We start from the raw sequence: 23,488 nt of genomic DNA, 5'->3' as shown, positions 1-23,488 counted from the left end.
CATTGTTGAGGGTTTTTTTTACCCACTTTTTTTTTTTTTTAAGATTTTATTTATTTATTTGGCAGACAGAGATCACAAGTAGGCGAGCAGGCAGGTAGAGAGAGAGGGGGAAGCAGGCTCCCTGCTGAGCAGAGAGCCCAATGCAGGGCTCGATCCCAGGACTCTGGGATCATGACCTGAGCCCAAGGCAGAGACTTTAACCCAGTGAGCCACCCAGGTGCCCCTTTTTACCCACATTCTTCAGATATTTTTGAATAACAGCTTTTTGAGGTATGATGTCCAAGTGTATAAATGTACAATTCATTGGTTTTTAGTATATTCAGAGAGTTGTGCAGCCATCACTCCAGTCAATATTGGAGCATTTTCATCACCCACCCTCCAAACCCATACCCAGCAGTCACTCCCATTGGCCCACCCAAGCCCCAGGCATCCACTAATCTACTTCTCTCTCTATGGATCTGCCTCTTCTGAACATTGCACATAAATAAAATCATACATTATATTACCTGTTTGTCTGCCTTCTTTCACTTAGCATGATGTTTTCTAGATTCATTCATGCCATAATCTGAACCCGCACTTCATTTCTTTCTCTGGCCAGTACTACTCAGTTGCATAGCTATGCCAGTTTTATTTATCCATTCATCAGTTTTCTCCACTTTTTTGCTTTTATGAATAATGCTGCTGTGAACATTCATGTTTTCGTTTTTGTGGAGACTCAATTACATAAATGGAGTAATACTGTAATATATATAAATACATATGTGGAGTATATGTTATATACCATAGACTTTTCATGTAATGATATAAATACATGTCTGTATCATTACATAAAGATAGCATATCCTTCTTAATAATTCCAGAGTATTCTGTTGTATGTTACTTCACTATTGCTAGACCCTTAGATTGCTCTTAATCATCTCTTATAAACAACCTGAGGTAAACATTGTTCTACTTCTGGATATACATGTCAGATTACTTAAAACAGTTATTTCTGTGGATGAGTTCCTAGATATGAAATTCCTAGATGAGAGGATTTTTGTATTAAAAATTGTTTTCTCTATTACTGTACTGCCTTTCAGAAAAGCGGTAGCACTTTACACTCCTACCTGTAGCGCATGAGACTCGCTCTTTGTTGGTGATGATTAGGATGAACTAAGAATGTCATGAGGAGCTAACATTTGTTGAGTGCTATGCATTGGCCACTTCCCTGGATGTTTACGTGGAGTATCTCATTTAATCCTGAAAAGTCTTTGAAGTGGATACTTCCGTTCCCACTTGACAGAAGAGGAAACAGGTTCAGAGAAGTCCCTTATTCAGTCACAGAACTCTCGTGTACATTTCATACTTCTCATCAGAATATCTTGAAGGGACATTTCCAGAAATCCCCCTTTATTCTTTTTTCTCCCTTAAGACATTTTAAAACTTTTCTCAAAGACCACGTAAGCATTTCCACCTCCTTTTTCATTCAGTCCTTAATTTCACAGTTCACGTTCTTGATCTCAAGAAGCTCTATCTAACTGCTTGCCCCGCAAGGTCTGTTCACTTTTTCCTTTCTTCTGGTGTTTCAGAAGAGAAGGAAGTTAAAATACAAAAGACAGTTTTATGTAATTTGTAATACTATCTAAGGAATATTTAAGGGAGGATTTTGAAAATCAGAGATGATGGGTACAGATCACACTTATTCCTGTTATCCATTTCAAGCAAACACAAGGCTAATCAAGACTTTGGAAACAGGGCTCTTTGGAGGCTCCTGTCCACCAAGACTGTGTCCTCACAGCTCTGAGAATGGCTCAGCTATTGTAGACCCATTGTCATCTAAGCACAGAGCCACCCAACGTGGTGCTCCCTATCCACGTCAGGAGTAGCAAACATTTGTGTCACAATGTTCTGCTCATGGTCAAATCAGATAGAATTTGAAAAAAGGATTTTAAACTGCATGTGTGTGTGAATGTGCAATCTAAACCTTGATAAGTAATTTTAAATCTTGAAGAAAACCAAAAACTTATACTTTTGTTTCAAGGGGTTTTTTTTTCCCTCATAATTTACTTGGACTAGTTTAGGGATTTGAAATTTATGTGTGCGAAGTTGACTGGCGAAAACAATATTATGAGGGAACAGGCTATCAAGTGGTTTGAGAGCTCTGTAAAGCTATAATAAAATGGCACATCATTTTAACTCAAGGTGATAATTGTGGAGAAAGGATTTTTCAAATTGTAAACCATACAAATATCTGATATACTTCTTCAGAAAGTATTTTTTAAAATAATAAGAATTACGGTGATGGAGAACAGGTGAGTGGTTGCCAGTGGTTATATAATATTTATAATTTTATAAATATATAATTTGTATATTGTCATAGTTCCTTGTTCCAACAGTTGTCACTATTCCATTGTTCCTTGCTTTTTTGAGTGCCTACCATATACCAACCTGTTGATACTCAAAAGTAGTTCCTTGAGGTTATAGATCAAGTTACCTCTTAGATTTATAGAGAGACCTTTAATGAGTTGGAATGGAAGGTAGAGTCAAAATCACCAGTGTCTGACCATGCAGTAATTGACATTTGCTGATTTCTGACCGGTTTGGTCTCTCGTTTTAGCTTCTTAAGTTGCCTTATAAAAAACATTTCTGTGGTCATTTGCTTTGGAATGTGTATAAACATCCTGAAGTTTGTAGTGTTTAGGATTTTTAAATGGTTACCAGAACTATTCAGTTTCCCAAATCAAGTATCAGTGCTTTCAGTATTCCTACGGATTGGTGTTTGATACATCAGTGCTTGTGGAGATTGATAAAGAGTAAGTTTGAGGGAACGAAATTATATCTAAAGTCACACAAGTTGCTTGCCTGGTAGAAGAGCAAATGCCAATTTTTATATACTAGGCATTGAGTATTGAGAAATACCAGGTATGTACATTTGACTTTTCCTAAGATTAACTCTTAATATCTGCAGAATGATTTAACCTAAAAGCATGTAGGTGATTTTGAAAGACTTTAATAGAGCATAATCTCTTTTTAAATCTGTGTTATAGAAAATTAAGGAGTCTTAGTCATGATGATTGGAGTAAGGATAGTAACTCATAGCCTCATAGCTGCTTTTATGATTATATCCTTTAATCTCACCTAAACCAGTGCTTCCTGATGAGGAAACAAGCAGCATAGATATTTCTCCTCTACTATTTCTGAACAAAAATATTTAGAAATGCTGGTTGGTTGGTTGGTTGGTTGGTTAATATCTAAACCAGATTACTTTGGTCTATTTAAAATCACTGGATGACTGTTAGCTATAAACTCTTAAGAGAAACTGGTTTATGTTGATGTCCTTAAATGAAAGAGTCCACTCCCATAAATATTACACATAAATGATCTCCCTATACAAATACTGTGTTAAATGAGATGACAAAAGCTTCAGATGCCACTGTTTTAACTAGAGTAATAGCAGACAGTCTTCACCTAACCAGACTGATTAGTTTCAAAGCCAGCACACTCTAAGTCCAGATGGTGCTTAAGCTACATTGAAGTCTCTCAGCTTCCTCTGAGGTTCTTTGTAATCCCACTGACTTCTTGTGACTCTATACTTTCGTGGAACTCTTTATTCATGTGTCCAGACACACATGTTAACTATCTATAGGCTTTGCTAAGGGTTTTAAGTTTACCAAGCTGCTGACCCGAAAAGATTAGATCCCTCTCAAAGCAGCAAGCAGTGTGTTTATACTCTCATCTCTACTCTTCCCAAGCATTGCAGAGAACAGAGAAATACATATTTTCTAGTAGTATGTAACTAAAAGAGAAAAGGTTGGCATTGGAAGGTGACATTCTTTTCAAGATCCACTGATTTACACAGCCATCTGAAGTACATACTTTAGAACAGATAAGCAGAATTTTCCTCATTGTACCTCTGCAGGCAGGGCTAGGGACAGGCTTACTAGACTCACTAACAGAAGAAACAGATAAGCAGCTCTCCATAAGATAGAATGCAGAGTCCATTGCACTACAGGATTTCATCTAGACTGTAGAGTTCATGAGAGCTGCCCATACAAGACAACTTTCTTTTCCCAGTGACCACTGTCGGAAATACATTTCCATCCTCAAATTCACCTGATAGCTAAAATTCTTTGAGGGTTCAGTGAGGTTCCCCAAACCCCACTTAACCCAAATGTGTGGATGTTTATATCACCTTTTGTCATTATTGCTGGTCCTCAAAATATACTTGTCTAGGAGTCTCTTCTCCCTACCAGTTCGCACTGGTTAAACTGCCTTTGTAACCAAGAACAGAGTTCTCTCCCTGCCTGGTCCCCTAAAGGGGGGAGCCTTTGAGCTTTTTAAAATTGTTTCTCAGACTCTAGTGTTTGGTGCGTGTGTGAGACTTGTTTTCTGCTGTTAAGAAAAATCTGGAACTGGTTCTTTTCTGACATAGAAATTATCTTTGTAGATGTCTCTGCAGAATCAGAATCATCATAGGGAGTGATAATTTGGTAGTAGAATTTTTCTAAAAAATGAATGTTTCTCAATGAAAGCCTGTTACTTAAAGTTAGAGTGAAAACAGAATGACAAATGTGGTTGTTTTAGGGCAAGGCATGAAGTATATTTTCAGGCTTATATACTAAAAAGCAATAATAGTAAGAGACTTAAGCATGTTCTTGAACTAAACCTAGAGTATTTTATCTACTCTCACCTTCATCTGGCAAATTAACCTTTTAAATTTGGGAAGCCTTGAAAGATTTTGACCAATGGGTGGTGTGGTGCATTAGCTAAAAGTTGATGAATCTTGTGCATACACATTTACTGTTTAAAGATTGTTACACCAGGTCCACAATATATGTCCACTAACCAGTTCAGGGACTAGAAGCCTTGAACAGATGTCTAGTCCAGCCACCTCACTTAATATGCTTGTTACTAATCTATGATTAGAAAATGTACAATGCCAAAAATCTAGTAATTGGTTTTAAAATGCTAGACTCCGGTGTTTAGTCCACATAAGGCTAAGATAAAGACTCTACAGGTTCTACAGAACAGAGTACTGCCTAAGATCTTATTACAGGTTACATGTTTCTTTTCGAGAACATTTTGGCTCAGTTCAGTGTCATTGTCTTTGTCCCTGGCCCTACTGGTCATGGAAGGCAAATTGACACAAAGATTATATCAATAATACGTTGAAAGTAATTCTAGGTAGCTGGCTAAGAATAATCATTTACTTAACACTTTTGCTTATTTTACATTTAACCAAAAGTTAAGATTGGTCTTGAGTTTCTCAAAAAGTCAAGTCTTCGGTTTCTCAACCAGCATGGAATGAGGGAAAGCTACCGCCCCTTTTCATTTTGGCTTGGAAAACTCCTAAGGAGGTGAGACTTTGAAGGGTTATTTAAATGAAAGCATGAAGAAAAAGAGAGGCAAACTAGGCGAACACCTGTGTTTCGGGGATGTGACAGATTGTGGCAATATTTGTTTGGGGGTAGGAGTGATACTGAAAGAGTCAGGAGGGATGCATTTTGCCTCTTCAAATGTGGAGCTCACAGCACAGTGGGGATGGTTGGTCGGAATGACTGGAAGAGGGTATCGCTCAGCTTAGCTGGAGATGAAACAGTAGCTGAGGAATGGGAGCAAAGGAAGGCAGACCCTGAAACCTCACTGTCCTGTGAGTTGTGCCCAAGGCCATGGGACTTATCATTAGACTGGACCCATCACAGAGTAGGGAACCTAGTACTATATGCAGGAAACACACAGTGATTGTTTCCAGTGGCAGTGAAGAATTAAGTGGGAGAGAAGCCAGAGTGGGAAAGGATGCATGTCAAACTAGGGAGGTGTAGGGAAGCATGAACAGGTGTGCTGTAGCCACAAAGGGTGGCACCCAGAATGGCTGCAGCGTGAGTGTACATGATGAGAGACTGAAAAACTGAAAACAGAACCAGAGTTTCTAGTTTGGAAGATGAGAAACTGAATGGCATTGTCTGGAATCATGGAAAATCCTGTCACTGAGCAGTTCTATCTTGTCCGTGGGTGGTTTCCTCTCGGGTGGGGTAGGATTAGTGTAAGAGGAGTGGCGAAGCAACAAGTGGATGATTAGACCATATGGCCAGAAAGGCTCCTACCAATTTAGGATTAAGTAACTGTATGGCAAGTTGAAAAGTTCTAGAACAGACCAGTCACCTGCGTGTGTCACAGAGGCATATACATTTAACTTGGGAACCTGCCATTTTGCTTGTCTGTCCCTTTCATTACCAAAATACCTCTTTTTCAGGTGTCATCAGTCCACTGACCTCCACTGGCCACATGCCTGTCCCTTGTATGTCCATCTCAGGCCTTCATTTCTCCCTTTCTTCCCTTGATGTGCTTCGCACTCCACATATGCACTTGTCTAAGTTTCTGAACAGATCACTTCTTATTCCCCTACTACCATCACCCTGCATCTGCCCCCAGGGCTTCCCACCCTCCACTGACCACTGTTGTTCCTCAAGTCAGCTGAGCTTATCCCTGCCCGTGTCCTGAGTATTGATTCACAGCACAGCCCACTCTTTTTTTCCAAAGATCATTATAATGGAAAATATCATTATTTAAAAACAGGTATGAGTTGATTATATCAGGGGCCTTCGTTGTTTTTATGAATTTATAAAAAATTAAAGGAGACCCTAGTAAAATGAACACATCCTAGATTATTGTAAAATCAGAAATTATGTTTGACCACATCTCTCCAAAACATACACACAGTGCACACCATGGAGATTAGTGAATACTTGATAACAATAATGACACAGGGGAAATTGAGATAGTTTGCTCTTCTTTCCAGTTTTAGTGCTGTCTTCCAAGGATGGGAGTCGTTCTCGTTTGTTTGTGCAACACCATTCCCATGGTAGGAACTCACCAAATATTAGTTGAATTGTTGTGTCTAGGGTCCACCAAACTGCTGTATTTGCCCACTTAGTTACATGTATTGACAATTTACCACCAATTCTATTAATACAGCCTTGCTTTTCTTACCTTCCTTAGAATTAATTTGAAATTTAAAGTAGACAGCAGAATTTTTCATTCATTCAGCAAATATTTGTTGAATGACTACTCTGTTAAGTGCTGGGGCTTCACAGAAAGAATAAGCCGTGGTTTCTGTCTACCAGGAGCACTGAGTTTAGGGAATAAATTCACTTGTATATAAATTAATCATACTGTTACAGAATGGATGAACGTGTTGAGAGAGAGAGTTCTGTAGCATCACAAGAGGTGTTTACTTAATCTGATTAGATCAGGAAAGACTTCCCTGAAGAGGGCATTTTGTAAACAAGAAGGAACATAGTTGAGAGGTGTGATCATATTTAGGTGACTAGAGAACAGAGCCAGAGCACTGCACGCTGAGGGCAGGGGACTTGGGCAGTGGAGAGCGTCCTCCCTTACATCCCTGTCAGTGCCCATCCAAGTTTTCTGACCTTTGTTCCACTGTGAGAACCCACAGGAAGTACAGAAGCAGCTGAAGTGGTCTGATCAGACCTGTGTTTCAGAAGAATGGAGGAGAGCTGAAGGCAGGGAGAGACCATTCATCAGCGTGACCTGTTCTAGTCTCCCGGGATGCGGCAGGGAGCCATGCCCTCAAGGACCTGGCATTTTAGTTGAGAGAGAATTTAAACACATATATATAGTGTATGTCAGATTTTGAGAGGTGTGAGAAAAAAAATAAGGCCAGGATAGAAGAATGAATTGCTGAGTAAATAAAAGGGGATGTGGTCTCAGGTGTGGGCAGACCACGTAAAGTCAAAAGCAAGGAGCAAGGATCCTCAGGGATGGGGAAGGCCAGAAGCAGAGCCAAGAAGTCTTAAACTGGGCCTGGCCAAGAGCTTTATCATTCAGAACAGAATCTCCTGGGTCTTACACAGTTAGCACTATCCAAGAACATGAAAAAAAGGATGTTCCCAAAGACCAAGCAGGTCAAAATTGGCTTAAGTGGGCACTTTGCACAAGTAGAGTGTAAATGTCTTAAACTGGAGCTTAAACTGAGCTGCTTGGTTTTTGAGGGGACTTATAAACTGTTAGGTGTATAAGCAGAATAGCTTGTGGAAAGAGGATGAGCCCATACTCCACATTGACCAATGTCTGTGGTCTCCTCTGCAGCCCTGGCCATGGGTCTCTGTGTAGCCATGATCGCCTTTGTCCGCCTGCCCAGCCTCAAGGTGTCCTGCCTGCTTCTCTCAGGGCTTCTAATCTACGATGTCTTTTGGGTAAGTGTCTGTTTCCCCGAAGCCACCGCTCTCTCTTGTGTTTAATTGGAGTGTTGATTCCTGAAAGTTTTTAACTTTAAGTATCCAAATGCTGGCTGGCTGGAGTACCTCCTGCCTAAGATCACTCCCTCCAGTCCTGAACTGTACATGCTAAAGGTGAGCAGGCATCTGTCCCCACCTGTTTGTTGAGATGTGTTAAACAGATAGTGCATCTGTGTCTCTTGGGGTGGGGGAGAGACCAGGCAGACAAGATTCTCTGCCATGGGAGCAAATATTTTTTTCTTCTCCGAGCATGCAGTCAGAGAAGCCTGATGTTAGCCCAGAAATAGACCTTCAACTCTATGGTCAACTAATCTTCAACAAAGCAGGAAAGAATGTCCAAAGGAAAAAAGTTTCTTCAACAAATGGTGTTGGGAAAGTTGGACAGCCACATGCAGAAAAAATGAAAGTGGATCATTTCCTTACACCACACACAAAAATAGACTCAAAATGGATGAAGGACCTCAATGTGAGAAAGGAATCCATCAAAATCCTTGAGGAAGAACACAGGCAGCAACCTCTTCGACCTCAGCCGCAGCAACTTCTTCCTAGAAACATCGCCAAAGGCAAGGGATACAAGGGCAAAAATGAACTATCGGGACTTCATCAAGATCAAAAGCTTTTGCACAGCAAAGGAAACAGTCAACAAAACCAAAAGACAACTGACAGAATGGGAGAAGATATTTGCAAACAACATATCAGATAAAGGGCTAGTATCCATAATCTAGAAAGAACTTGTCAAACTCAACACCCGAAGAACAAATGATCCAATCAAGAAATGGGCAGAGGACATGAACAGACATTTCTGCAAAGACGACATCCAGATGGCCAATAGACCCATGAAAAAGTGTTCCACATCACTGGGCATCAGGGAAATACCAATCAAAACCACAATGAGATACCACCTCACACCAGTCAGAATGGCTAAAATTAACAAGTCAGGAAATGACAGATGTGGAGAGGATGAGGAGAAAAGAGAACCCTTCTACAATGTTGGTGGGAATGCAAGCTGGTGCAGCCACTCTGGAAAACAGCATGGAGGTTCCTCAAAAAGTTGAAAATAGAGCTACCCTACGACCCAGCAATTGCACTACTGGATATTTACCCTAACGATACAAATGTAGTGATCCAAAGGGGCACGTGCACCCAGATGTTTATAGCAGCAATGTCCGCATAGCCAAACTATGGAAAGAACCTAGATGTCCATCAACAGGTGAATGGATAAAGAAGATGTGGTATATATATACAGTGGAATACTACGCAGCCATCAAAAGAAATGAACTCTGGCCATTTGCAATGACGTGGATGGAACTAGAGGGTATTATGCTGAGCGAAATAAGTCAATTGGAGAAAGACAATTATATGATCTCCCTGATAGAAGAATTTGAGTGGCAACGTTGGGGGTTGGGGGTAGGGAAGGAAAAAATGAAACAAGATGGCATCGGGAGGGAGACAAACCATAAGAGACTCTTAATCTCACAAAACAAACAGGGTTGTTGGGGGCAGGGGGAAGAGGTGATGGGGTTATGGACATTGGGGAGGGTATGTGCTATGGTGAGTGCTGTGAAGTGTGTAAACCTGGCAATTCACAGACCTGTACCCCTGGGGCTAATAATATATGTTAATTAAAAAACAAAAAACTCTTGACATTGCAGTATTCTGAGACTTTGCTCTGAAGAACAAGGAGGGTTGATGCTGAAATCAGGGTGCTCCCAGCTTCCTCTGTTAAACACATCTCTCCATTTGGCTTTCGGCAGGTGTTTTTTTCTGCCTATATCTTCAATAGCAATGTCATGGTGAAGGTGGCCACGCAACCGGCTGACAATCCCCTTGACGTTCTATCCCGCAAGCTCCACCTGGGGCCCAATGTTGGGCGTGATGTTCCTCGCCTGTCTCTGCCTGGAAAACTGGTCTTCCCAAGGTAGGACTGGCATGTCAGGCCTCACGTTGTGATAGTGAACACTGTCTTCCTATTCCTCTGTGTTCCTTGATTAGCCTTTGTCATCAACATTCTTATCCTAGACTGGAAAAGAGTTGTGTGTCATCCTGTTTTACGAATGAGGAAGAGAATACTGATTTGAGTATTTATCATTAAATGATACAGGTGCTGCATTATCAGCAGATTTATCATTAAATGATAAATTTAATGAAAAGATTTATCATTAAATGATACAGGTGCTGCTTTTTATTATTGATTAATATTACCAAACAGCTGTATGTTACTGTTGTTAGCATATTTTAGAGTTGGCTGGAGGAAGTCAACAGGAGACTCTGAATCTTTTTTATTTCTAAAGCATTTGTAAAAATATGTCCTAATGCTAAAATTATACAGTTGCTGAGGATACAGTCTTAGGAAAAATTATGTTGGGACTCCATGTCTGGGAGTAGTCAGGTGCTTGTTTAAAGTCACAGCAGCGAATGTGTGACAAAATATGGAATTGCTTGACATTTCTGGAAGACGCATTACTTAAACAGATGACTTCAGCACTACTCTTAGAGGTACTCTTCCTGAAGCAGTGAGGGGCCTGGTTGAAGACGTCTGTTGCCAATAATCTTGTGGCTTGTGATCTCTAAAAACTCTTAAAAACTAGTGTTGTTCCACCTCTAGAGATTTCCATCTCCCATTCAGGTAAGTCCAACTTCTTAAAAAGCTGACAGATGACTCTGCACAGGAGGAGGAGAAATGGGATTGTTGAGGGCGGCATCCCTGACCTGTGACACTGCATTCCAGCTCCACTGGCAGTCACTTCTCTATGTTGGGCATTGGGGACATCGTGATGCCTGGACTCCTGTTGTGCTTTGTCCTTCGTTACGACAACTACAAAAAACAAGCCAACGGTGACTCCTGCGGTGCCTCTGGACCTGCCAATATCTCTGGACGCATGCAGAAGGTCTCCTACTTTCACTGCACTCTCATTGGATACTTTGTAGGTAAGAGAGCTGGAGAGCCTGCATGGGATCCCCTGACTGTCCTCCAAGCCCTGGAGTTAAATCAGGTCTTCTAGCTGCAGACACTAGGTGGAAGGAGAGCAGTACTCTGGTTGCTGTTCTCGACAGCCACAGAGAAAGAAAAACGTGACCCATGACATGACAGATGCTGTCTCTACTGGCCAGCCCAGTTCCCTATCCACCAATCTGAAGAACATTGTGGAAAGACTGATCAGGCCTCAGAGTTAGAAATATCTACCACTCAATGATCGTGAATCAGTCTGTGTGCTTAATTAAATCTTCAGCTTGAGGTTAATCAATGTCATGTTTATTTCCCACCTCATGAAACAGGTACTTCTCTTCATTTGTTCTAACATGTCTGTCACTTCTAACCTTAGACTCTCCCTGGGCCAGTTCTTCTCTAGCTGGCTCACTTACACACAGACAGGGAAGACCCACATAATGGGGCTGTAGCAATGGTGGGAACCTGTCTGCTGCTCCAGTGGCTGGCTACAGCAGGGTGGATCATTTCAGCGCTGAGGCTCAGAGAGGTGAAACGCCATGACCCAGGTGACAACGCTTGCAGAAGGAACAGAGTCAGAACTTGAACCCACCTCTTTGCCTCTGAGTTTGGCATCACCTACCACACGAGACTGGAGGACCAGGCACATTCAGAGCAGAAGTAAGGGCTTGGACCAGGAAGCTAAGCACTGAGGGGCACCTGGGCTGCTCACGGGTCCTTGGAATTGTAGGACTTTTCAAAGCTATGCTGCTCCACCCTGGGCAGAGATCACAAGCAGGGCCTCTCCCTGGGCATCCGTCTAGACAGCACACGTCACAGGAGAGCTGTCCGATCAAGACCCTGGCAGGTATCAGCCAGGTAGCAGGCTTTCCTCTCTGAGGGTTGACCCCTCAGTGTTGTGTATGAATGTTTCTCCCTTCATAGGTCTGCTCACTGCAACCGTGGCGTCCCGCATTCACCGAGCGGCCCAGCCCGCCCTTCTCTATTTGGTGCCATTCACCTTATTGCCGCTCCTCACGATGGCCTATTTAAAGGTGAGAGAAGCAGTTAGAAACCTGTGAAGGCAGTAACTTGGCATTGACTCAGCACTTGGGTATGTATTCTCCTTGCCAGAGGTGGGTCTGCTTAAGCCCCACAGCTCTTGACCTTGATGGTGGGTTGGTGGGTCTTTGTTCACCTGGTATGAGCAACCTCTTCCAGCCTGTTGGAGACACTGGCACAAAATGCTAGTGAATTAGACTACTATGCCTCTCCGTCATGAGCGAACTTATTGAAATCCCTAGAGCCCAGCTGCAGAGACTTCCCTTAAAAGCAGCATCATATTGTTACCTAATAGCTTTTTACTACTTTGCATTAAAATTTTGAGATATTTAAGAAATGTATGATTACAGCTAGACTTGGAACATTACCTGATATATAAGATTTGTATTATCCTCATTTTACAGAGGAGGAAACAGAGGTAAACTAGCTTGGCTTCAGCATCTCTCTCTTAAATGATAGAACTTATACCCTAGAGAGTTCTTCAAAGAATGGTAGGTTACTTTTCATTGAATAAAATTTGCATGTTCTTTGATTCTTCACAGAAGCCGGCTGATCTGAGATCAAGAATCAGAAAGGACTTATAGATGTGTGTGGCTCATGTTTAAATCTGTAACTTAGTAAAGTTCCTTCTTCCCCAGGGTGACCTTCGGCGGATGTGGTCTGAGCCATTCCACTCCAAGTCCAGCAGTTCCCGATTCCTGGAAGTATGATGGATCCCAGACAGTGACCAGAATGGCCATCTGAGTCCTTTTCTGTCAACGCGTGGTTTTGTTTCCTCTTAGAGCTGGCCTGGTACTTGGAGATGTACCTGTATAAGGAACTGACATGTGACTGGATTTTGCGTTTGCAGGGAGCTTGTTTGCAGGAGCGAGGTGCTGGAGCCCTGCTTCGTTTTTTCTCTTCCTGCCGTTGTAGAGGCGGAGCCCTTCCTGAAGTGACAGGCCCTCCCCAGTGCTCCTTCCTCCCCCGTTTTTATGAATCTGCACCAGACTGTTACCTGTGGGGGATGGAGATATGACTGCTTAAAACTGACCACGGCAAGGAGTCGTTCTATACCTTTTGAACACTAAAAAGGATGAAAAATATTAGCAAACCGAAGTTTCTTCAGTGAACCCTCAAGAACTTTGGGACCAGTTTCCTATGGGGGACTCCGTTTCAGAGAACTGAGACAGAAGCTCTTCTGTCGTTATATTCTTTCCTTTTTCTGGATTTATTAAATATTTTCTGTGGTGTGAAGTGACTTATTAAAAATCCACAGACATTGAGTGACTTCTTAAAACATACACATAAGAATTTGTTGTAATGAGTTCATGTCCACCCAGATGTTGTGTCGGCAGTGAACGAGGGCACGGTTTTTATACATACACACACGCACACATCGATATATATGAATAAACAGAATTAAAACCTGCTAAGATCATGCTGTGTAGCAGACAGGGACTTGCTGTAATTTTTAGCATGTAGAGCAGTTTACTCCGGCTTCCTTGTATATGGATACGCTGCTGTCTCTCCCCTCCACAACTGAACATGCAGTTAAAAAACCAGTATAGTATTTGTACTGATATACTCATGGACTTTCGGGGGCTCTTGTTTGGTTTTGATCAGTGTAGCCAATTAGGGATGAAAAGTTCAAACTTTTTGGCCCTTTTTTTGTTTTGTTTTTACAGGCTTCTCCCTTGCAGGGTTTTTAGTAGTTTCTTCTTGAACCAATGCATGTAATATAGCAGCAGGTGTCTTTGTGCTTTCTGATCATAGTAATGTACTACTTGTAAATACATTTTTCTATTTTCTATTGTTTTTGTATTTTCTTTTTTTTTTTTGGCATTTTGTTTCATTGGTGTGCTGTATTTTCCATGCCCTCACTCCTTGAAGAAAAAAAGGAAAAAAGCAACATGATCCTGTCCTTGCTGTTGTGATTATGGTCTTGGCTTACCTGTGGTGACAACTGGGTATTGGGGACAAATGTCAGTTGCCCCTCTGAGCTGGGCCCTACATTGCAGGCATGGCAGAAGGAGCAAGCTGCTCTGTCCCCTTAGAATCTGACCGTGTGCTGTGTGGTCTCTGCTGGAGAGCCAGTATTCTGGTAGTAACTACTGTGATCATGTCAGCTCGCTTTTGTCGTGGCCACCCCCGCGTGATAAGAAATGGCCCACTTTAGAGGCAGAAGCCTGGCTACCTGACAGCAGAAGTGGGAGGAGGGCCCACGTGTCCCCCTCTCCCCCTTCAGCAGGTAACCTGCCACTGCTCTGACCTGTGCAATGAACTGGTGTGCTGTGCCTCCCCACGGACAGAGCTCCTAGGCAGTGCATGTCACGTGGTCATGGGGACGTAAAGCGATCAAGACGATGTGTTCTCCTGTTGTGTCTTCAAATCCTGCTGAGGGCCGTTTCGTTTTTTTGTTTTGTTGGTTTTGTTCTGTTTTTGTTTTTTAATAAATGACTCCTTTCTAGCCTTTGTCACCTCATCTTCACTTTTGGTTGCTGGTACCACACAGAGCCTCCCGTCACCTCCCACCCACTGTGCCTGTTCCAGAAGACTGACGGGAAGACCTTGCCTCCAGACAAGGTCACCTATAGCTCTGGTTCATTTCAGTCCTAGAGATGTCAAAGAACTGAAGCTTCCGTTGTCCGCAGAACTCGAAACAGCCTCTGGAGTTAGTGAAGACCAAAGGTACACTGGTGTGCTTGCTGCTTATCAGCTGTTCTTCCTTAGCCCTCCCTGATGCTACTGACTAATTAAACAGGGCAGGAGTCGGGGGACTCTACCAAAATGACTCCGATTAAGGCTAAGTGCTAGTAATGGTTAGAAGTATTATCCTGGCAGCTGGTCATTTTGATTTTTCTATCTTTTCGTAAAAAAACTAAATTCCAGACAGAAGGAATATAATTTTTTGTCATCCTTCTGTGCGGGTTTAGGGGGGAAAATACCCACTTGGGTCTCCTGGATGTAATTTGGATCCCAGCTGCTAGTTCTTAAAGCCCTTAAAACTTTGGCAGAGGAACCACAAATGACTCCTTTTGTTTTAAATTAACCACAGAAGACGCATAAGAATTTCCCAGGTTCTGGAAGTAGTGCTATTGTGCAGGTGTGGGAGGTGCTGCAGTAACAGCACACGATTTTGGTCTTCCCTTACAGTCTTCTCCCCTGCCCTGCCTGATACAGATCTATGTCCCCAGCTTTTTTTCTTTTTTCCTCTTCTGGTTTCTCAGATGGTCTGAGTTCTGTGGTCTTCTAAGAAGTCTTTGCATTAGGCAAGGCATGTTGACAAAGTTCTAGCACAGACCACCTTTCTTCCTCACTGATCTGAGTTTCTTCCTCCTCTAAAGAGACTGCATGCTGGAACTCTTCACTTACATAGTAACTTTATTCTAATCTGAGCTAATGAAGATAGAACAGCAAAGTTTATGCAAAACCTAGTATGTTCCATTACTGTTACTACAGCTTCTGCTTTTCTGAATAAGATAGCTGCACAACTCGCTGTGTAGGGGACAGTTCAAACCAGCACTGGAGGGTGTCGGGGTAGGCTACTATCTGAATTACCTTTGTAACATGCCAGCACAAACCTTGGTTAACCAACAGGTAAGTTATGGTACCCATAAGAAAAAAGACTAGTTCTCTGTGGGGGTAGAGGGAAGGGAGTTCTGTTTTGTCAATAAAATGTCAAAAATAGAATCTGCTGTGTCTGCATAGCAGCTCTCATTACTGCTAACCAGATCCAGTGTTGTATGTAGACATTTGTGTTTGGTAAAGGCCAACATTTACATCAGAGCCTTGGAATGTAGCCGTTTTGTATATACATGAAGCATACTCATCAGGAATGTCAACTGCAATTTTCCTTCTCTGTAGAAGCAGGGCAGACAGTACAGGCTCAGAAGGAAAGCAACCTGTCATACTTCTGATCTCCAGTGCATACTGGCCTGGATAGACTCCTCCCTCCACTCAGTCACATTGCCTTGGCAATTTCCAACAATGAAATCACTTCAAGAAAAATGGCTCTTACACAGGTGGCAGCCTTGCCCTGGAGTCTGTACAAAGTCCTGCAGATCTGCCTGGAGAGCTCAGCCCTCCTCCCTCTTTTGGGAGGGATAAGCCAGGTAAGAGGTTTTTAATCCAGAAATTATTTCTATTCCTGTGCAATTTATAGACTGCTGTTTGCAGGACTGAACAAACACTTTTTCAGGTTCGGACTCTTAACTCCTTACGTGTATGGAGCCTCTCCCAGAACAGTTTGTTGCTGACTCCTCCTCGTGGCTGTCAGCCATAATTTGTTTCCTCCTCATTTCCCTTGGAATTCAAAACCCTTTCCTGCCCACTGGTGGCCATTTCAGAGTTGTTTCAACTTAAGCTGTGTCAGGCACTGGGTGCTCCAGGGAACAAAACCAAAGAGCTGATCCCTCGTGCCCCATGGCAGGGGTGCCTTACCATGCTGGGCACATGGGGAACGTGGTCCCCGTAGATGAGGTCACTCAGCAACGTAGCATTGAGTTCGAGAGAGAGTGTCAACCTGAAACCATTAGGAAGCAATAATTAAGCACAACTATTTGGGATACACAGATTTGGGTAGCAATCCAAATAGTGTCCCACTAGGGAGCAAAAACCAGAGTTAGTTTTTGTTTTTTGTTTTGTTTTTTAACAGAAAGGGCATTGATATTATTTACAAAGCATCCTGATTGGTAGTGGCAGAAGACTAATCTTGGCTGAAGATAATTGGTCGCTAAGGCTGTCCCCGAAAGCAAAAATCTGTTCCTGTACGAAGTTGCAGATCTGTGCAGAGTCCTTGGGAGGATCTGTGATTTAGCCCAGTCCAGAAGTTCATGGTTCCATCTGGTGAGGATGTGCATAAGGCCCACCTCCTTAACAGCCTCCTGGCTTCTTTTAAAACTCCTTGACAGAAGTGATCTTATTTCACCTTTGATAAGTAGAATCTAGAGCTTTTGGTCCATGACTTGGACTTTCCTGTAAATAGCAAAGGCATAGCTGGGAATGCAGGACTGGATCCTGCAACTAACAAAGAGAAAGCAGGGCTGTAAATGCTCCTTTTTCCTGCACCATGGTGCTCCTGACCAAATACATAAAACTACAGCGGACAGGAGCACTGAGTACATTATCTCTGTGCAGCATGGTTTAGGAATCTTACTAAAGCCAGCAGTTCTAACTTTATGCAGTACTTTCTCGTAGTGATCACTTTAGTGTGCTATACAGAGCTTTTAGGTATTTGAGTTATTAAAAATTCCTGTGGCTGACTCAGGCTTAGTTTATGGCTCCTCTGTTTACAATGCTTCCTAGTCAATTGTTGAAGTTCCAGGAAGTCTAGCCCCTGTCAAGTAGAAACGGTATCACTTGCCACTGGTTTGCAAGTGAACAGTGTTCCTGAGAGGAATCTATGAGCTTGCTCCAGCCCCCACAGAGTCCTGGGATTCTCACTAGTTCTCAAGAAGACAGAGGAATGGGAACCAATTGGGGAGAGGAAACAAGGCTTGAGACTGGGAGCTGGGAAATTTGCCAAGCAGTGGGCTTTTGCCTTGTGAGGAATGAAAGACAGGAAGTGGGTGTCCGGAGGACAAAGAGATGGAGAGGGGGCAGCAAGGTGGCCGCGTGCCAGCATTCCGGCCTCGGGATTCTGAATGCCAGTTCCTCTGCCTTCCCAAACACTCTGGCTCCAGGCAAGTTACCTCTCCACCCTCTAATGAGACCCTTTACTCAACCCACCTGGACTTGGAGATGCAGGTAGCACGTGTAGCTAACTTTTAGCCTGTGTGGTTGAACCTTTCCATCGGAGACCGCGGATTCCCTCCCTCTTGCAGTTGGTGGTGGTGCAGCTTGTTTGGGGTATTTTCTGCGGGTATATAGTAGCACATCCTGGGGCAGCTGTGCCCAGCTTTACAGGCTTCCTGGTGAGGGCAGACACCTAATTTCAAAAAGAGAGTTTAAGGACTTGCTTTTATGAGAAGGAGCACTCCTGTCCTCTGAGATGACAAAGCTCTGTACGGATAAGTCACGGTCTTGCTAGCTTGACAGTGGTGGAAACAGTGCCACCCGCCCCAAGGCTGGTGGCAGGTTTGGCCAGGTCTGAAGGAACACCTCACGCTGGCCAAGAGCCCCAGGCCCACCCAGAGGCCTGGGGAATGAAGAAACACCTTTCCCCCACAATGCCCCACTCCTTTCAACAACTACAGGTGTAATCAGGGCCTGTGCCACTGGATGTCACATTCTGTCCGGCTTTCACCATCGTCTTCAAGGAGCTGTTCTGCCAGCAGGCCTCCCCGCTATGCAGTCCCAGTGCAGGGTGCCTGGGACTAGGGATGTGAAGAACCTGCTGCCACCCTGCATGCAGAGCACGGGGACTGGAAGGTGACACCACAGCTTTTGACCTGAACACTTAATTGCCAAAACTGAGAGAAAGGAAAGACGGAGGAGGAGGAGTTCTGGTTCAGTCAGTAAAGCAGCTAGAGAACTGGGGTGTCTTAAAGATAGAAATGTACATTCCCCAAGGCTTTAAATACCAAGATGATCTCAATAGTGAGAGGTCGGAAAATGACTCCCCAATCAGCAGTTAGCCTCACACAACCCCATGTGGCCTGGGGTTAGTGATAAAGCCCCTCTGGGCCTTAGCGATAAAGGTGTGTTATTTAAAGTACCAAATGAATACTAGGCAATTCTCTGGTCTGTTGAGTTTTCATGTACTCTACACAATTTACCAGTCTCTGTGGAGTTAGAATGCAATTAAAATTATCAGATTTAAACAGACATGCTTTGATTATCAAAGCAACCACAGCTTCTGTAAATGCTTCCAGTTCATCACTGAGGAAACTGGTTATCTTTCCCCTGTTGAGGGGTGAAGGGAGGGCTGGCACTTGAATTTGAATCCTAGTCTGGTGTTCAAAACAGAGCGGATTCTTCATAGAGAATAAGATCTTTGCCATAAAACTAGGCCAGCCCAGGGTCTTGACATTTTACGGTGTGCACTGAAGGACTTGGTACAAAGCAGCAATGCTAGCTGAGCGTGTCTAACAGTTCCCACATGTGTGAGTCCTGCGATGTCTGGGCAGGGCCCAACAGTGAGCCTCACCCTGGTTGAGTTTAAGGAGTGGCCTCCCAGAGCCTTTAGGGCCTTCCTTGAGCCATTCCCTGAGGTCAGTTTAGGCCTTAATTGTTTGCAGCCTGGACTTAGCAAAATGCTCACAATAGAAACGTGATATGTCCTCAGCAGCAAACATAGAGGCGCTTACAAGAAGCCACTTGTTCTCTGCAATAACTCACATGCAACAGGTTCTGCGTAATAGGTCCTTAACATTTTGGCTGCCTAAGGCCAAGGGTATCAACCTCTAATCAGATTCTGCAAACCAGTGGTGATGTTTTTGTTTTTCGTAATAAACACTACCTGTGCCCTCTCTCACTTCATGTACTTTAGAGTCCTGCTACTTATTTTGAGGGAAAAGTTACCCACTGCACTGTGAAGGCCCCCATCAGTCATTGTGAGCTTGTTTTAGTTCCCAAATCTGCAGGCTTTTCTTGAACAGCCTTGCAACAAAAGATTCAATGGGCTAAACTCCCAGTCTATTTTAAAATAAAGAGCAGTGTCATTCTAAGCCACTTGGCTGAAGTCAGGCCACAAGATAGAAGAGGGACAGAAGCCAGAGTCTGTAGAAAGCAAGAGTAGATTCAGCAAAGCATTTAGAAAATTATCCTCAGGGACAAGATGGGGAAGTCAAGGCTGAGGTATCATTGATAAAATAGGTTAATAACTTGTTAAATGACCCTGTTCCAAATAAGCAAAGGAAGGGCCTGGCAGTAACTCAGAGGAGCAGCCCTGGCCTTTGTCTTCAGCCCCACCCGGTAGTTTCCCTGACGGTGTGGCTGAGGCAATGGCTGCCAGGCTTAGCAAATTGGAGGACCTGAAGCGAGAAGACACAATCATGATCCAAAGAGAGCATAGAGGGCTAGAACAAGTAGTTAATCCTACATGGAATTTTGATGGTGAGGGCCACTACCATCACCAGTTTTACAGAGGAACTCAACGAGGCCTCCAAGATCACTACCTGATAGCTCCAAACACTGGCCGTGACCTTAACCCCTACACTTGCTCTCCAGCACACTATTACAGATAGTCCCCACCCTCCGAAAATACAGTCAAGTCATTAGACACTCTGTGGTAGCTGACTGGCTTAGTAGCCCCAAAACATTTTAAATCTAACCACTGCCCAAAACGAATGATGATTGTTGCAACCACCTCTGCCCTGGTCTTCCCAAATCCAGTCTGTATTCCACGTTTGTAAGTCAAAATGGTAATCACCTCATATTTTTAATAAAACCTTATGATATAGGCGAAGCAGATTTTATTACCCATTTTATATACCAAAAGAACTTTCAAGGTCAGTTTGCCTCAGGTGTTCCCACCGTCTTTGTCCAGCTTATCAGAAGGTAATCACATCCCCGTGTTTTAGATGTGACTTGTGTGGCTTAAACAAAAGGGGGGTAGGGGTGTCTATAAACAGAGGACTGTGCAAACAACATCCTGTTGGAGGTGAGGGACCACCAACCCTATTAGGCAAAGAAGAGCTGGAGTTTGGGCTGCCTGGGCCCTTCTGACTCAACTACTGTCCGGAGGTGTATGCAGAGACCTTCATCCCAGCCGTGTTGTGGCAGTGTGGACTACTACTATTAAGAGTATGGTCTTGTACAAATCAGGAGTCCCTAGGAAGGAGGGACCAGGACCAAACACCTCTTTGAGGCATTTGAAGCAACCAGATTTTAATGTTAAAATTTTGAATCCCCCATTGCTGTCATTAAAACAACAAACCAGGGCACCTGGGTGGCTCAGTGGGTTGGGCTGCTGCCTCCGGCTCAGGTCATGATCTCAGGGTCCTGGGATCGAGTCCCGCATCGGGCTCTCTGCTCAGCAGGGAGCCTGCTTCCCTCTCTCTCCCTTTGCCTGCCTCTCTACTTGTGATCTCTCTCTGTCAAATAAATAAAATCTTTAAAAAATAAATAAATAAATAAAAACAAACCATAAAAATAAAATAACTACCAGCCGCTGTTCCGATCTCCAGCAATGATGGGCTGTAATTCAAACCAATCCTTCTGCTAAAAATAACTTTAAACTATAGAAAGTGTCTTTTACAAAGCAGTGAAGGTTCTGCTTCTGCTAATGGTGAAAGAGCTTCTATTCGTCCAACCCTCCCACAAATGACAAATAGATCCTCAACAAAGTGAAGAAAACAAGTACCTTAAGGGAGTGAAGAGCAACCAACCCCAGAGAAACTGGGAGTTGCCATTTGGAAGGAAATGTCACCGAGTGCCCATTTTTATGGCTTTTTGCCTGAGGACAGTCCCCAGTTGCCACCATAAGGTAGTTAAAACTGGGATAGAAACCTGCAATCTCTCTGGAAAACAGCATGGAGTTTCCTCAAAAAGTTGAAAATAGAGCTATCCTACAACGCACCAATTGCACTACTGGGTATTTACCCTAAAGATACAAATGTAGTGATCCAAAGGGGCACGTGCACCCGAATGTTTATAGCAGCAATGTCCACAATAGCCAAACTATGGAAAGAACCTAGATGTCCATCAACAGATGAATGGATAAAGATGATGTGGTGTATACACACACACACACACACACACACACACACACACACACACACAATGGAATACTACATAGCCATGAAAAGAAATGAAATCTTGCCATTTGTGACGAAATGGATGGAACTAGAGGGTATTATGCTGAGCGAAATAAGTCAATCAGATAAAGACAACTATCATACGATCTCCCTGATATGAGGAAGTGGAGATGCAATGTGGGGGGGTTGGTGGGTAGGAAAAGAATAAATGAAACAAGATGGGATCAGGAGGGAGACAAACCGTAAGAGACTCTTAATCTCACAAAACAAACTGAGGGTTGCCAGGGGGAGGGGGGTAGGGAGAGGGTGGTGGGGTTATAGACATTGGAGAAAGTATGTGCTATGAAGTGTATAAACCTGGTGATTCACAGACCTATACCCCTGGGGCTAATAATGCATTATATGTTAATTAATTCTTAAAAATAAATAAATAAACAAGTAAAAAGAAACTTGCAATCTTAGCTTCAGTCACCAAAGGAAATGGTTTGGAATCACCCCAGTACCTTAAAAAGTGAGGGAGTCAATCCCTGAAAGAGTGAGTGAGCACCCGTGGTCTGTGTATAAACTCTGCCTAAATCTTTAATCTCTAAATACAGCAGACTCCAAGCAGCCCACTGAAAGAGCTGAAAAGAAAGACCAACTGCTGTCCACCACAGGGGAATCAAAGTTTTAAGTCTGAGTTCAGCCAATGCCTGTTTTAAAAATATTCTTCAGAACTTCTTCACTGTATTATCACACTATCTAGGATATAATTCGAAATTACTACAGAGGAAAATGTGGTCCATACCAAAGAGAGAAGGTAATTAATGTAAACGGACTTGGAGATGACCCAGATGTTATTAACACTCAAGATTTTTAAATCAACTGTTACAATGCTGCCAAAGAATGTAAGGGAAAATAAGCTTATAATGGATGCACACATAGGAATTGTCAGCGGAGAAAAATGAACCCAATAAAATTCTAAACAAATATACAGTACCATAACTAAATTCAATAAGTGGGATTAACAGCACATTGAAGATGACATGTTAAAGGATCATTAAGCTTGAAGGAAAAAAAAGCAGGGGCTAGGAAACATTTTCTGCAAAGGAGCATAGTACTTGTGGCTTTGAGGGTCAAAAGTCTCCATTACAACTACTCGTCTCTGCCACTGCAGTGTGAAAGCAGCTAAGTAAATGAATAGGGATAAACAAACTTGGCCTAGATAGATCGAGTTTCTTAACTCTGAAAAAGAGCAATAGACATCCAATCTAAAGAACAGAGGAAAAATAGCTATTCTTCTGAAGCTGTTTCAAAAATCAAAATGGAAGGAAAACTTCAAAACTCTGTCTATGAGGTCAGCATTACCTTGATCCCAAAACCAGACAAAGACCCCACCAAAAAATTACAGGCCAACATTCCTGATGAACATGGATGCAAAAATTCTCACCAAAATACTAACTAATAAGAGCCAACAGTACATGAAAAGGATTATTCATCACAACCAAGTGGGATTTATTCCTGGGCTGCAAGTTTGGTTCAGCATCTGCAAATCAATGTGATAAACATTAATAAAGAACAAGAACCATAGGATACTCTCAATAGATGCAGAAAAAGCATTCAACAAAGTACAGCATCCTTTCTTGATCAAAACTCTTCAGTGT

At 42.9% G+C, this 23,488-nt stretch overlaps 1 protein-coding gene across 1 annotated transcript in view; it reads left to right on the top strand.

The window, feature by feature from the left end:
• The window catches only part of LOC111156446 (signal peptide peptidase like 3), a 146,921-nt gene extending 132,906 nt beyond the window's left edge, over nucleotides 1–14,015 (top strand). The window contains exons 7-11 of the mRNA XM_022517359.1: nucleotides 8,089–8,195; nucleotides 9,992–10,155; nucleotides 10,966–11,165; nucleotides 12,109–12,218; nucleotides 12,864–14,015. Of these exons, the coding sequence (XP_022373067.1) occupies nucleotides 8,089–8,195; nucleotides 9,992–10,155; nucleotides 10,966–11,165; nucleotides 12,109–12,218; nucleotides 12,864–12,935 (653 nt within the window). The 3' untranslated portion in view covers nucleotides 12,936–14,015. The remainder of the gene's footprint in view (nucleotides 1–8,088; nucleotides 8,196–9,991; nucleotides 10,156–10,965; nucleotides 11,166–12,108; nucleotides 12,219–12,863) is intronic.
• Nucleotides 14,016–23,488: the final 9,473 nt, after the last annotated feature.

Source organism: Enhydra lutris, unplaced genomic scaffold, assembly GCF_002288905.1.
Source record: "Enhydra lutris kenyoni isolate GAN:26980312 unplaced genomic scaffold, ASM228890v2 scaffoldscaffold46, whole genome shotgun sequence".
Lineage (NCBI taxonomy): Eukaryota > Metazoa > Chordata > Mammalia > Carnivora > Mustelidae > Enhydra > Enhydra lutris.
This window is presented reverse-complemented; position numbering and strand designations above follow the sequence as displayed.